The 16,428-nt window shown below is 36.7% G+C and overlaps 1 protein-coding gene across 1 annotated transcript in view; it reads right to left on the minus strand.

Annotated features, from left to right (window-relative positions):
- Positions 1–16,428, minus strand: part of LOC120861171 (synaptotagmin-10) — a 114,514-nt gene that overhangs the window by 46,997 nt on the left and 51,089 nt on the right. Inside the window, exon 3 of the mRNA XM_040236824.1 lies at positions 4,589–5,156. Coding sequence (XP_040092758.1) covers positions 4,589–5,156 — 568 coding nt within the window. The remainder of the gene's footprint in view (positions 1–4,588; positions 5,157–16,428) is intronic.

Consider the following 16,428-nt stretch of genomic DNA (forward strand, 5'->3'; position numbering starts at 1 on the left):
TTTGCACAAAATAAAGATACAACTTTACTGTTTTCTTAGTCATTCAATCTGAAATTTTAAAAAAAACCCTGCTAATTCCTGATAAAAATATTAATCCTACTTGTATAGAAATAATTAGTAATACAATTATAGCTGATATGTGTCTCTTTTTTCAACCTGATAGGATTATTAACAATAAATTTAAAATATTAGTATTTCTGGCTTATTTCACATATGAATTTGTGCTACACACTCAATAATTTTTTAATTTTTTGTCTACAGAAAGTAGTTAATGGCAACAAATATAACCAAACATATCAATAAAGTACTTCATTACATTGTTTTTTCCCCTCAGAGATTTGTACTAACATACATTCTTTCACTTGACCTTATATGAAAATAGGTCAAGTTAATTATTCAACAAATATTTAGTGAGGGCATTAAACTACATTACTATTTCATTCCTTTCTCCTTCTTTCTAGAAAACTCTATAATTTCTGTGTGAATTTTTTTTTTAAGTTAAAGATATATGAGTAGGAAAAGACAATTTCTTAAGCAAATTTTAACTTGTTCTTTTTTTTCATTTTTATTACTCTGAGGATATAAAAATGCTTAATAATTTCTCAATAAATTTTCAAAAGAGAATTTTTAATTAAATACTACATTAACCTAAAAAATGATACTAGTGCATACTGAGAACTTTGGTTCCATATTCAGGAAACAGGTTTCATCACTATCTTCACAACAAAAATGTCATAAGTAGTATCTAGAACAGTGCACGGCTCAGTTAAAGGGAAATGCCATTTGACTAGAATAATTTAATAAAATACATTATTATCCTCATACTTTCTTTTATATCTAGAATACTGAAATGAAAATGTCTAAAGCCATGGCAGACAAAATAAAGGCATCCTTAAAGATGGCTGCATCCTAATTACAAGACCTGAGTATGCTACCTACATGGCAAAAAAGGACTTTGCAGATATGATTAAGATTATAAACCTTGGGATGGGAAACTTATCCTTGATTGCTCACATAGGCTCAATCTACACAAAGGAATTCCTGTGACTGCTAAAATTTGGAAAAGGCAAGGAAATGCATCACCCCTAGAGCCTCTAAAAAGGTGCAGAGTCCTGCCAACACCTTGAGTTCAGTCCAATAAGACCTATGTTGGACTTCTAACCTACAGAAGTATGATGTGATAAATTTGTGTTAAGACACTATATTTGTGGTAAGTTTTACAGGTGAAATAAAAAAGTAATACCTGAAGCATATGGGAGAATTAAAAATAAAACTGAAGGGTTCATTTACATTTATCAAAAAACAGTTTATGTTCTATAAAAGGTCAAAAATTGAAGCTTCCATGAGGAATGCTTACTATGTTTTTAAGGACTAATTATGGAACACAAAAACTATGAATGTTAAAAAGAAAATCCACTATCAGTCATCTATAAAATTATGCTAATTTTTATACTTAATTTAGGGGTTACCTACCTCTGATCCCAAATATATGAACAGAATGTATGTCAACAATTTTTTATGGTAACATTTTTCACATTCCTAGTACTCAAAGCATGTCAAACATAGAGTAGGTAATCAGCAAATAGTTGCTGAATAAATAAAAGAACGAATAAGATTGGAGAATCAATAGAAATAACCTAACAATTAATTGTTATCTGCATTTTATAATTCTAGAATATGTCATATATCTAAAACAGTAAAATTTCCCTCTTCACCACTGTTATTCCTGTAGGAATATAAGTAATAAGGTAAAAAATGATATGAAATAAAAAAAGCTTCAATGTTCCTTTGAAATATAATCGAGTTTGTTCCTTAATAGAGAATCACAGTGGAGACCATGAAATAAAAACCCAATAGCTAAAATGCTTTGATGATGTAATGCAATAAACTGACTATAAAATTTTATTTTATTTATCTATATAATTTATAATGAAAATGTGTTAACCTCAAATACTAGTGTACTACAAAAGGAGCTATTTCTAATTTAACAGTTTTCTTATTTTTAAAATAAACTCTGTCTCTGTCTAAAACTTCAACTTTTTAGGTTTATAATTTGTGGTAAAACTTTTATAAAAGATGTTAAATACATAAAGACAGCCTGGCAGTAAAAAATTAAATACCTTCATTAATAACTAATAAATGAAAAAAAATTAGCAATCTAACCTCCTAGGAGACCAGTTCCCTAATTCTGTTTATCCAGTTCTATTCTGGACAAATATTCTTGAATATAAAAGAAATTTCTATAAAAAGAATGCAATAACTTTTAGTATAACAAAATTTAGGGCTAATTTAAATGTCCAACAATAAAAGATTCACTAGGGAAAATGGATCACATCTTGAACATCATGTACTAAAACAAATACCATCTGAAAAAAAGCATGGAAAAGTTTAAACTTATATTGACTTTAATTACTTTCAAACATTTATAGAAAAACAAATCAAAAGCAATATGCCAAGGTTTTACGTATTAATTCATGGCATTATAGGCTATTTAATTGCATTTTTTTATTCTATTTTTCAAATTTTGATATTATTTTATAATCAGAAAAATCATTTTACAATGAAAAAGAAAGTCCTAATGTAAACAATTCCAGTTGAGTTATGTCAAATCCTAAAAGATGATGCTGTGAAAGTGCTGCACTCAATATGCCAGCAAATTTGGAAAACTCAGCAGTGACCACAGGAATGGAAAAGGTCAGTTTTCATTCCAATCCCAAAGAAAAGCAGTACCAAAGAATACACAAACTACCACACAATTGCACTCATCTCACATGCTAGTAAAATAATGCTCAAAATTTTCCAAGCCAGACTTCAACAATATATGAACCATGAACTTCCAGAAGTTCAATCTGGTTTTAGAAAAGGCAGAGGAATCAGAGATCAAATTGTCAACATCCACTGGATCATTGAAAAAGCAAGAGAGTTCCAGAAAAACATCTATGTCTGCTTTATTGAGTATGCCAAAGCCTTTGACTGTGTGGATCACAATAAACTGTGGAAAATTCTGAAAGAGATGGGAATACCAGACCACTTGACCTGCTTCTTGAGAAATCTATATTTAGGTCAGGAAGCAACAGTTAGAACTGGACATGGAACAACAGACTGGTTCCAAATAGGAAAAAGAGTACGTCAAGGCTGTATATTGTCACCCTAGTTATTTAACTTCTATGCAGAGTACATCTTGAGAAACGCTGGACTGGAAGAAGCACAAGCTGGAATCAAGATTGCCGGGAGAAATATCGATAACTTTAGTTATGCAGATGACACCACCCTTATGGCAGAAAGTGAAGAAGAACTAAAAAGCCTCTTGATGAAAGTGAAAGAGGAGAGTGAAGAAGTTGGCTTAAAGCTCAACATTCAGAAAACTAAGATCATGACATCTGGTCCCATCACTTAATGGCAAATAGATGGGGAAATAGTGGAAACAATGGCTGACTATTTTTTTGGGCTCCAAAATCACTGCAGATGGTGACTGCAGCCATGAAATTAAAAGACGCTTACTCCTTGGAAGGAAAGTTATGACCAGCCTAGACAGCATATTGAAAAGCAGAGACATTACTTTGCCAACAAAGGTCCGTCTAGACAAGGCTATGGTTTTTCCAGTGGTCATGTATGGATGTGAGAGTTGGACTGTGAAGAAAGCTGAGTGCTGAAGAATTGATGCTTTTGAACTGTGGTGTTGGAGAAGACTCTTGAGAGTCCCTTGGACTGCAAGGAGATCTAACCAGTCCATCCTAAAGGAGATCACTCCTGCGTGTTCATTGGAAGGACTGATGTTGAAGGTAAAACTCCAATACTTTGGCCACCTGATGCAAAGAACTGATTCATTCCAGAAGACCCTGATGCTGGGAAAGATTGAGAGCAGGAGGAGAAGGAGACAACAGAGGATGAGATGGTTGGATGGCATCACCGACTCAATGGACTGGAATTTGGGTTATCTCCAGGATTTGGTGATGGACAGGGAGGCCTGGGGTGCTGCAGTCCATGGGATTGCAGAGTGGGACACAAGTGAGTGACTGAACTGAACTGAACTGAACTGAATGTAAACCAATCACTTCCTCATTATTTGCCATATCAAATGGTATAATTTTATGAATTCCACAAAAGCTTCTGAAGGAGTGGGCTGTTTTAAGCCCAATCAAGGCCTTTCCAAATGGCACCAAAGTACATTTTAGGTTAAACCTGAGGAATGAAATCTTCTTAAATAATTAAAATCAATAATAACTATTTGGAAATTGACTGTAGAGAGTAAGTTAAAGATAAATATTTTACAAGTGAAAAGTCCTATTACTTTTGGCAAATTATAGGAACTGTCCAGTATGGTGAAGTAATGAACTTCCCCAAAACAAGAAGTGTAGAAACAAAGGTTAGACATTAAAAGAAAAGATTTTTTATGTATACAATCACTAATATTACCTAGATAGTGTTAAGTGCCTGAATTATTTATGTACAAATGTAATTCATACACTGTTTGCAGGTATTTAGGACAAAATTTCCCTAACTTTTTGAAACTAATCTGGGTAAAAATTAGGTTTATATATCACTGCAGGTCAAATAAAAGGAATATATTGGCAGAATTATAACTTACTGTGGTAGCACAATGAATATCTTTCCATACTGTGGCTTCTCTGGAGAGATCAGAGGCTTCAAACAAATTATCAAAAATCACTTCCCCAATCATGTCATGTCTAGAAAATCTGTCAAAATCATACACACTGAAATGTAGTTTTCTGTTGCTTAGTTGATCATATGCTACAGGAAACTGAAAAGTTTCATCAAACAGAGGATTTAAAGTCTTTCTGTGCACACGAGTCTGAAATTTCTTTTTCCTATCTGGAAGAAGATACATCTTCACATAAGGGTCAGACGTTCCCATGAAGTCTTTAGCAGGGAGATCTAAGGCTTTGATAATTTTCACCACTAGAAGTTCATTTTCATAGTCATACTGGAGGGTGAAATTAAGCTTTCCACAGGTTTTGACATCTTCTTTCCTGTTGTCCTCAGAGTCCACTGATTTCTGTTTGTAGAGCTCTGGTTTTATTCTCCCAATGCTGGTTGTTGTTTCTCGTCTTTGTAAAATGGGTTCTGTGCCCATGCCAAAATCAACACTGGAAACCTGCATTTGCCTTGGTAGGTGTCTTCTGAAGGAATTGTGTCTGTATACATATACATATATATATACACAAAAAAATCATTTAGGTAGATTGTTTTGATAATAATGTTATATACAGTGGCATAAAAACTCTTCCCCACACCCATGATGATGAAGCATTCTATCGACAGCAATAAACAGATGGACACACACACAAACACATATACACACAGTACTTTTGAAAAACCAGGGATGAAGTATTCAAAGAAAAAATCTCCTAAAATTATAGAAACACCTAAAACACACAAATGCACAATTTACAAGTTCTTGGTATTTTTACTTACCATCATAAGCACAATTACAAAGAAAGAGGATTACCAAAAAAGTTCAATATTATACAAAATGTTATAAATGTTATCAATTACTTGGGTGCATCAAGATGTAGACATTATGTAAACAAATCATTCAGATGAATGGTTTCTTTTCATCTGGATATTTTGGTCCTATGAATTTTCATTTTAGTGTCAATACTAAAGACATAAGTCCACGTGTTCTTACACTGTGTTATTTCTAACATTTAACCAAATTAATGTTTACTTTTCAAAATATATATAATTATGACAGCCAAAATGAGTACATTTTACTTTTTTCAACATAGAGTGGCTTCAGAAACTCTTAAGGATTGAAAGATTGTAGAATTTTAGAATTTGGGGTTAAATAATAGTTCTTTAAATTCAAACTGAATTTCATATACTCAGTTACTGTTTATCTCATCAACATTTCCAGGACATTATATATATATATAATGATCTCAGCTTATTAATTGTCACCTAACTGTGACTTGCATTAAGATCTGATTCTCATACTTTCTCCATGATTTCTAGCATGAGCTATATCAACTTCTGTGTTTCCTTAAGGTCTAGTTCCAGGTTTCCTGTTCTTTTTTCAGTCACTCCATTAGACTAATAATCAGTTCCTGAGCTACAATTACTAAGTTAAATCTGATGATTCCCAGAGATTCCTGAGATATAGATATATCTCATATAGACAAAAATTTAGTTCCATATCTCTTTGTCTTCAAGGGGGATTTCTAAACAAATGTCCTAATTTTGCCCCAAAGTCAAGCAAATTCATTATTATCCCTATTTTTCTTTCAAATCTGTTATCTCTTCTATAATCTCTTATAACAGGTGTAACAGTTTTATCAATCATTTATGCTTAGAATCCTGCAGTATGCTTTGAATCACCTTTCCTTTAATTCATGGGCTTTGCTCAATTTTCTAACTCCAGTTGATCTGCTGCTTTGAGACATCTCATATAATTGCCCATTCTGCTTCATTTCCATTGCTATGCAGTCCAGATTCTTATCACCTCATACTTTGCTTTCTACAGTAGCCTTCAGTTTGGCTTTCCTTCTTTCAGCTCCCTCTTACACTCAATAGCTCTCCAGCACTTATGTCAAAATCCTTTGCTCATGTCATTATATCTTTTTCCACTTAATCAAAATTGAAAAATTATTTCTATACAAAAACAAACTAGGACTACTTTATCTCAGATGAGGGAATTTGCTCCTAATTAAACTATACTGAATTCAAAACCAAAATAATTCAATATTTTAGTTTCAGTATTTGAGTATAAATATAAAAGTCTTTACTGACTGACTTAAAGCTTGAAGTGATCTGCTTCCTCAGATTGACCCCATTTTAATGTGTTGAACACGCTATAAAATATATTTTAATCTTAACTCTATTCCAGATAGATCAGGGGCTTAAATTAGGGTCACAAATCATCAGGAAATAATAAGAGTTTTAAAAGGAATACAGGTAGTATATATTGCTTTGAATTATTAAATAGATCTAATATAGCCCACTTTATACATTCAACCTTCTTAAGAGATTTGGAATACTTACTAAACAATCTAATGTTTCTGCCAAAGTCACTTTCACTTATGCAGCAATTTAATTTTTTTAATTTTTGCAAGCAAAAAAAAAACCCACAAATTTTTTCTTATTATTTATAAATTGATCCATAATTTCACATCCCTTATGCTTTTCAATAAAATTTAATCTTCTGTCCTCCCCCTAAAAAATCAATAATTTATTTCTTATGTCACTGAATATAACTGTGCAGCTGTAAACCCCTTCTAACAGGAATCAAAAAGTAGTAAGATTTTCATTCTAGTAAGCCAGTACCCTAATTACAGAGTAAATAGTGCCTGTTCTAATTCAGAGTTTAGCTAGTCAGCTAGGAGAAGCTTTAATTATTACAATGTTAAAGTATTGTCACGACACACAGATCTTCTTTACCTTATTGCATTTTTTCTCCTTTGGAATGACAGAGGTAAGTGGCTATTTAGTCTCACACAGATATCCAACCAATTAAAGTACAGGCAATTAGACTGCTACAGACCCCACTCTTAACCTTCAAACCTAAGAAGACACCACATAAATACCCCTCCAGATGGAGAAGGAAAAGTTCTACCCATCTTACCTGGAACATCCGAGGGTAGCTACTAAATATAGTCAATATTACATAATGTCATAGGAACAAATGTAATCAATACGACAATTTTAAAATATTATTTTACCAACAGTTCTTTTCTTTCAAACAAAATCAGAGACCAGAAGTTGAATACGTATGGACAGAATCTCTTTGGGTGACATGTGAGTAGAGTCCTGGAATCCCACTGGAAACCATGCCAATATTTCCCACTATCCAAGCAAAATCACTTGAAGAGGATTACACTGAGATGAGATTTTTAAAATGCTGCACTTGAAATCAGACAATAGTTTGGTCCCAGCTTTCCTATGAAGTGAGCAACTTTGGACAAGTCACTTCACCTTTTGAACTTTATTTTCCTCATCCATGCTGCTGCTCAGTTGCTTCAGTCATGCCTGGTTCTTTGAGAGCCTATGGGCTGTCACCCATGAGGATCCTCTGTCTATGGGATTCTCCAGGCAAGGATACTGGTGTAGGTTGCCATTTCCTCTCTAGGGAATCCCGACCCAGGTATCAAACCCATGTCTCTTACAATGTATTGTTCTTCATCCTGCTCACAGCACCAATTGTCTTGCTGTATCTCACTGTGCACACTGTTTGCTGAAACCACGGTAAGCAAGGCGAGAGTTAAGAGACTGGAAGAAAATGTGAGGAGTCTAGGAACTGCAGACCTGTTTATCCTCTCCTGGCTGGTGCAGCAGCCATAGCAGACACATCATAACTGCACACAGCCCTTCTTTCTTGTCTTCCGTTATCACTTTCACATCAATCCCCCTGAGTACACCACTCCAGGCTCTAAAAAGTTCAAGTCAACAGATCATACCCATAATATTGTAAAGTAATTAGCCTCCAATTAAAATAAATAAATTTATATAAAAAAATCATATCCCCATTAACACCTATTGTGACTCATTTTCAGTTCAGTCACTCAGTTGTGTCCGACTCTTTGTGACCCCATGGACTGTAGCACATCAGGCTTCCCTGTCCGTCACCAACACCTGGAGCTTGCTCAAATTTATGTCCATTGAGTTGATGAATCCATCTAACTATCTCATCCTCTGTCACCTCCATCTCTTCCTGCTGTCAGTATTTCCCACCATCAATGTCTTTTCCAGTGAGTCAGGTCTTTGCATCAGGTGGCTGAAGTGTTGGAGCTGCAGATCAGCATCAGTCCTCCCAGGGAATATTCAGAGTTGATTTCCTTTAGGATTGACTGGTTTGATCTCCTTGCTATTCAAGGAACTCTCAAGAATCTTCTCCAGCACCACAATTTCAAAGCATTAATTCTTCAGTGCTCAGCCTTTTTATCGTCCAACTTTCATACCTGTACATGACTGTTGGAAAAACCATAGCTTTGACTATACGGACTTTGTCAGCAAAGTGATGTCTCTGCTTTTAAATATGCTGTCTAGGTTTGCCATAGCTTTTCTTCCAAGGAGCAAACATCTTTGAATTTCATTACTGCAGTCACTATCCGCAGAGATTTTGGAGCCCAAGAAAATAAAGTATGTCACTATTTCCATGTTTTGCCCATTTATTTGCCATGAAGTGATGGGACAAGATGCCACGATCTTAGTTTTCTAAATGTTGAGTTTTAAGTCAGCATTTTTGCTTTCCTATTTCACCTTCATCAAGGCCTTTTAGGTTCCGTTTAGCTTTCTGCCATTACGGTGTCATCTACATATCTGAGGTTGATATTTCTCCCAAAAACCTTGATTCCAGCTTGTATTTCATCCAGCCTGGCACTTCACATCAGGTACTCTGTGTATCAGTTAAATAAGTAGGGTAACAATATACAGCCTTGATGCACTCCTGTCGCAATTTTCAACCAGTCCATGGTACCACATTTGGTTCTAACTGTTGCTTTCTGACCTGCATACAAGTTGCTCAGGAGGTAGGTAAGGTGGTCTTTTATTCTCATTTCTTTAAGAATGTTCCACAGTTTGTTGTGATCCACACAATGAAAGGCTTTATTGTAGTCAGTGAAGGAGAAGTAGATGTTTTCCTGGAATTTGCTTGTTTCTATGATCCAATGGATGTTGGTAATTTGATCTTTGGTTCCTCTGCCTTTTCTAAATCCAGCTTAAGCATGTGGAACTTCTCAGTTTACATACTGTTGAAGCCTCAGTTCAGTTCAGTCGCTCAGTATTGTCCAGCCCTTCGTGACCCCATGAACCACAGCACGCCAGGCCCCCCGCCCATCACCAAATCCTGCAGTCCCCCCAAACCAATGTCCATTGAGTCAGTGATGCTATCCAACAATCTCATCCTCTGTCATCCCCTTCTCCTCCTGCCCTCAATCCTTCACAGCATCAGGGTCGTTTCCAGTGAGTCAGCTCTTCACATCAGGTGGCCAAAGTATTGGAGTTTCACCTTCAACATCAGTCCTTCCAATGAACACACAGGACTGATCTCCTTTAGGATGGACTGGTTGGATCTCCTTGCAGCCCAAGGGACTCTCAAGAGTCTTCTCCAACACCACAGTTCAAAAGCATCAATTCTTCGGTGCTCAGCTTTCTTTATAGTCCAACTCTCACAGCCATATACGACCACTGGAAAAACCATAGCCTTGACTAGATGGACCTTTGTTGACAAAGTAATGTCTCTGTTTTTTTAATATGCTGTCTAGGTTGGTCATAACTTTCCATCCAAGGAGTAAGCGTGATTTAATTTCATGGCTGCAATCACCATCTGCAGTGATTCTGGAGCCCAGAAAAATAAAGCAAGTCACTGTTGCCACTGTTTTCCTATCAATTTGCTATGAAGTGATGGGACCGGATGTCATGATGTTAGTTTTCTGAATTTTGAGCTTTAAGGCGACTTTTTCACTCCCTCTTTCATCAAGAGGCTCTTTGGTTTTTCTTCACTTTCTGCCATAAGGGTGGTGTTATCTGCATATCTGAGGTTATTGATATTTCTCGCAGCAATCTTGATTCCAGTTTGTGCTTCCTACAGCCCAGCATTTCTCATGATGTACTCTGCATATAAGTTAAATAAGCAGGGTGACAATATACAGCCTTGACGTACTCCTTTTCCTATTTGGAACCAGTCTGTTGTTCCATGTCCAGTTCTAACTGTTGCTTCCTGATCTGCATACAGATTTCTCAAGAAGCAGGTCAAGTGGTCTGGTATTCCCATCTCTTTCAGAATTTTCCACAGTTTATTGTGATCCACACAGTCAAAGGCTTTGGAATAGTCAATAAAGCAGACATAGATGTTTTTCCGGAACTCTCTTGCTTTTTCTATGATCCAGTGGATGTTGGCAATTTGATCTCTGGTTCCTCTGCCTTTTCTAAAACCAGCTTGAACATTTGGAAGTTCATGGTTCACATATTGCTGAAGCCTGGCTTGGAGAATTTTGAGCATTACTCTACTAGCGTGTGAGATGAGTCCAAGTGTGCGGTAGTTTGAGCATTCTTTGGCATTGCCTTTCTTTGGGATTGGAATGAAAACTGACCTTTTTCAGTCCTGTGGCCACTGCTGGCTTATTGAGTGCAGCACTTTCACAACATCATCTTTCAGAATTTGAAATAGGTCAACTGAATTCCATCACCTTCACTAGCTTTGTTTGTAGTGATGCTTCCTAAGGCCACTTGACTTCACATTCCAGGATGCCTGGCTCTAGGTGAGTGATCACACCATCGTGATTATCTGGGTTGTGAAGATCTTTTTTGTATAATTCTTCTCTGTATTCTTGCTACCTCTTAACATTTTCTGCTTCTGTTAGGTCCATACAATTTCTGTCCTTTATTAAGCCCATCTTTGCATGAAATGTTCCCTTGGCATCTCTAATTTTCTTGAAGAGATCTCTAATCTTTCCCATTCTATAATTTTCCTCTATTTCTTTGCATTGATCTCTGAGGAAGGCTTTCTTATCTCTCCTTGCTATTCTTTGCAACTCTGCATTCAAATGGGTATATCTTTCTTTTTCTCCTTTGCTTTTTGCTTCCCTTTTTTCACAGCCATTTGTAAGGCCTCCTCAGACAGCCATTTTAGTTTTTTGCATTTCTTTTTCTTGGGTCTTGATTCCTGTCTTCTGTACAATGCCACGAACCTCCGTCCATAGTTCATCAGGCACGCTGTCTATCAGATCTAGTCCTCATTTCTCACTTCCACTGTATAGTCATAAGGGATTTGATTTAGGTCATAACTGAATGGTCTAGTGGTTTTCTCCACTTTATTCAATTTCAGTCTGAATTTGGTAATAAGAAGTTCATGATCTGAGCCACAGTCAGCTCCCAGTATTGTTTTTGCTGACTGTATAGAGCTTCTCCATCTTTGCCTGCAAATAATATAATCAATCTGATTTCGGTGTTGACCATCTGGTGATGTCCATGTGTAGAATCTTCCCCTGTGTTGTTGGAAGAGGGTGTTTGCTATGACCAGTGCGTTCTCTTGCCAGAACTCTATTAACCTTTGCCCTGCTTCATTCTGTACTCCAGGGCCAAATTTGCCTGTTACTCCAGGTGTTTCTTGACTTCTTACTTTTGCATTCCAGTCCCCTATAATGAAAAGGACATCTTTTGGGGGGTGTTAGTTCTAGAAGGTCCTGTAGGTCTTCATAGAACTGTTCAACTTCAGCTTTTTCAGTGTTACTGGTCGGGGCATAGACTTGGATTACTGTGATACTGAATGGTTTTCCTTGGAAATGAACAGAGATCATTCTGTCGTTTTTGAGATTACATCCAAGTACTGCATTTCAGACTCTTTTGTTGACTATGATGGCTACTCCATTTCTTCTAAGGGATTCCTGCCTGCAGTAGTAGATATAATGGTCATGTGAGTTAAATTCACCCATTCCAGTCCATCTTAGTTTGCTGATTCCTAGAATGTCGATGTTCACTCTTGTCATTTCCTGTTTGATCACTTCCAATTTGCCTTGATTCATGGACCTAACATTCCAGGTTCATATAAAACCTATTGTAAAGAGCAATATTGCTCTTTACAGCATCGAATCTTGCTTCTATCACCAGTCCCATCCCCAACTGGGTGTTGTTTTTGCTTTGGCTTCATCCCTTTATTCTTTCTTGAGTTATTTCTCCACTGATCTCCAGTAGCATATTGGGCACCTACCGATCGGAGGGGTTCATCTTTCAGTGGCCTGTCTTTTTGCCTTTTCATACTGTTGCTTCAAGGATTTTGAACATTACCTTGCTAGCATGTGAAATGAGCCCCATTGTGCAGTAGTTCCCTTCTTTATTCAGCTCAATTCCATTGTTAATCATTAGAGTCACTCTCATGCATATATTCTCAATTTTCTTGCTGCTCTCTATCTTCTTCTTGGTAGGGCAAAACCACAGTCCTAGTTGAATTCAACTTTCCACCATTTCTACACCTGTACATGTATAAGTGAATAAGCTAAAGATAAACATAAACAGCTTTCAATGTTCATTTTAAGTTCATGACCACATTCCTCATTAGACCCTAACAGTGAACAGCAAAACATTCTCACTCTCAATTTCCACCTTCTCATTTATTCAAATTTGTATCACCATCCTTATTCCCAATCTCACTTCCCATTTCACTAACTTCCCATTTCACTATGGGGCCTTAATTCCCATTTCACTAATGAAGTTGAAGCAAAAAGCAGAAACCTTCCACCTCATAAACTCTGTTATCAGTATATATATATATTATTCTACCTTTCTGATTGCTAAAAGATTAATCATCCATGTTGTTCAGTTCAGATTAGTTACTCAGTCATGTCTGACTCCTTGCAACCCCATGGACTGCAGCACACCAGGTTTCCCTATGCATAACAAACTCTTGGAGCTTCCTCAAACTCATGTTCATTGAGTCAGTGATCCCATCCAACTATCTCATCCTCTGTGTTTCCCTTCTCCTCCTGCCTACAATTTTTCCCAGCATCAGAGTCTTTTCCAATGAGTCAGTTCTTCTCATTAGGTGGCCAAAGTATTGGAATTTCAGTTTCAGCATCAGTCCTTCCAATAAATATTCAGGACTGATTTCCTTTAGGCTTAACTGTTTGGATCTCCTTGCAGTCCAAGGGACTCTCAAGAGTCTTCTCCAACACCACAGTTCAAAAGCATCAGTTCTTCAGCACTCAGCTTTCTTTATAGTCAACTCTCACATCCATACATGACTACTAGAAAAACCATAGCTTTGACTAGATGGACCTTTGTCAGCAAAGTAATGTCTCTGTTTTTTAATATACTGTCTAGGCTGGTCATAGCTTTTCTTCCTAAGAGCAACTCTCTTTTAATCTCATGGCTGCAGTCACCATTTGCAGTGATTTTGGAGCCAAAGAAAATAAAGTCTGACACTGTTTCCATTGTTTTCCCATCTTTGCCATGAAGTGATGGGACCAGATGTCATGATCTTAGTTTTCTGAATGTTGAGTTTTAAGTCAGCTTTTTCACTCTCCTCTTTCACTTTCATCAAGAAGCTCTTTAGTTCTTCGTTTTCTGCCATAAGGGTGGTGTCATCTGTATATCTGAGGTTATTGATATTTCTCCCAGAAATCTTGATTCCAGCTTGTGCTTCATCCAGTCTGGCATTTTGCATGATGCACTCTGCATATAAGTTAAATAAGGAAGGTGACAATATGCAACTTTGATGTACTCCTTTCCCGATTTGGAACCAGTCTGGTGCTCCATGTCTGCTTTCAAATGTTTCTTCTTGACCTGCATGCAGATTTCTCAGGAGGCCAGTAAGGTGGTCTGCCATTCCCATTTCTTGAAGAATTTCCCACAGTTTGTTGTGATCCATACAGTCAAATGCTTTAGCATACTCAATAAAGCAGAAGTAGACGTTTTTCTGGAACTCTTTTGCTTTTTTGATGTTCCAACAGATGTTGGTAATTTGATCTCTGGTTCCTTTGCTTTTTTGAAATCCTTCTTGACCATCTGGAAAATCACACTTTATGTTCTGTTGAAGCCTGGCTTGGAGAATTTTGCGCATTACTTTGCTAGCATGTGAGATGAGTACAATTGTACATTAGTTTGAACACTCTTTGTCATTGCCTTTTTTGGATTGGATGAAAACTGACCTTTTCCAGTCCTGTGGCCACAGGTGAGTTTGCAGTTTGCTCAGCAGTGGCTAAACTCAGCAAACTATATATACATCTTCTGGCTGGATTCAGACTATATTTTGAAGATAGAACAAACAGAATATGACACATTATCTTGGGCATATGAGTAAAAAGAGGAAGTCAAGACTGACTGCAATGTTTCGACCTGAGCATCTGGAAATATAAAATTGATAAAGATGAGACTGAGAATGGAGTGAGTCTGAGAGCCAAGAACAGGAAATATGGACCTGTTTTGTTTAAGGATTTTGTTTGAAATCTTAGTTGAAAAATTGAATGGGCAACTAGATAATGACTCTGGAACTCTGGAGAAATTTGTGATATGTACTTAAATTTGGAATCCATATAGAGCTGATGTTCAAACTCAGGAGATATTACTATCAAAAAGGTGAGTGTATATAAGAAAGAGAAAACATGAATCCGCCACGGGTGTACACGTGTTCCCAATCCTGAACCCCCCTTCCACCTCCCTCCCCATACCGTCCCTCTTGGTCATCCCAGTGCACCAGCCCCAAGCATCATGGCAAAACCAATACAATTATTATAAAGTAAAAAAAAAAAAAATAAAAAATGTTTTCCCCCCCCCCCCCAAAAAAAGATTCCCCACACCCCCAAAAAAAAGAAAAAAAGAAAAAAAAAGAAAAGAAAAGAAAGAGAAAACAAGGGATGAATCCCCAAAATACTTCAATGTTAAGTCATCAGGAAAAACAGAGTAGACTGGGAAGTAAAGACTAGTAAACCAGAAGGAAACCCAGGAGAGTGAAGTCTGAAAACCACGTGAAGAGAAAAGGTAAACAACCATGGATTAAGCTGAGTTTAGTAACATGGAAGAGATATTATGGACATTTTCAAAAGCAGTTATGTCAGAACTGGTGTGTGAAAATCTAATTAACATGTGTTTACATAAAATGGAAAGAGATAAATTGGATAGTGCATGAACTATCTTCAACTCTTTCAAGGAGTTTGGCTGCAAACATGTTAGAGAAACAGCAGTACAGACAGAGGAAGTGGGTTGTTCAGAAAATTCCTTTAAGATAGCAGATATAACAGTATCCTCTTGTGCTGATGGTTATAATCTGGTAAAGAGGCATTAATAATGCAGGAATCAAAGAGGAGCAATCTTTAAAATGACATGAGAGAAAATGGGAATTAGTATACAAGTGGACAAACTGGCTTTAGATAACAGCATGGGTGTGATCACTCACCTAGAGCCAGACATTCTGAAATGTCAAGTGGGCCTTAGGAAGCATCACTAAGAACAAAGCTAGTGGAGGTGATGGAATACCGGTTGAAATATTTCAAATCCTAAAACATGATGCTGTTAAAGTACTGCACTCAATATGCCAGAAAGTTTAGAAAACAGCAGTGGCCACAGGACTGGAAAAGATCAGTTTTATTCCAATCCCAAAGAAAGTCAATGCCAAAGAATGTTCAAACTACTGCACAATGGTACTCATCTCACACACTAGCAAACTAATACGCAAAATTCTCCAAGTCAGGCTTCAACAGAACATGAACAATGAACTTCCCAGTATTCAAGCTGGATTTCGAAAAAGCAGAAGAACCAGAGAGCAAATTGCCAACATTCATTGGATCATCAAAAAAGCAACAACCTTACCTGCCTCCTGAGAAATCTGCATGCAGGTCAAGAAGAAACATTTGAAAGCAGACATGGAGCACCAGACTGGTTCCAAATCGGGAAAGGAGTACATCAAAGTTGCATATTGTCACCTTCCTTATTTAACTTATATGCAGAGTGCATCATGCAAAATGCCAGACTGGATGAAGC

This window comes from Oryx dammah, unplaced genomic scaffold (assembly GCF_014754425.2).
Source record: "Oryx dammah isolate SB20612 unplaced genomic scaffold, SCBI_Odam_1.1 HiC_scaffold_11229, whole genome shotgun sequence".
NCBI classification, from domain to species: domain Eukaryota; kingdom Metazoa; phylum Chordata; class Mammalia; order Artiodactyla; family Bovidae; genus Oryx; species Oryx dammah.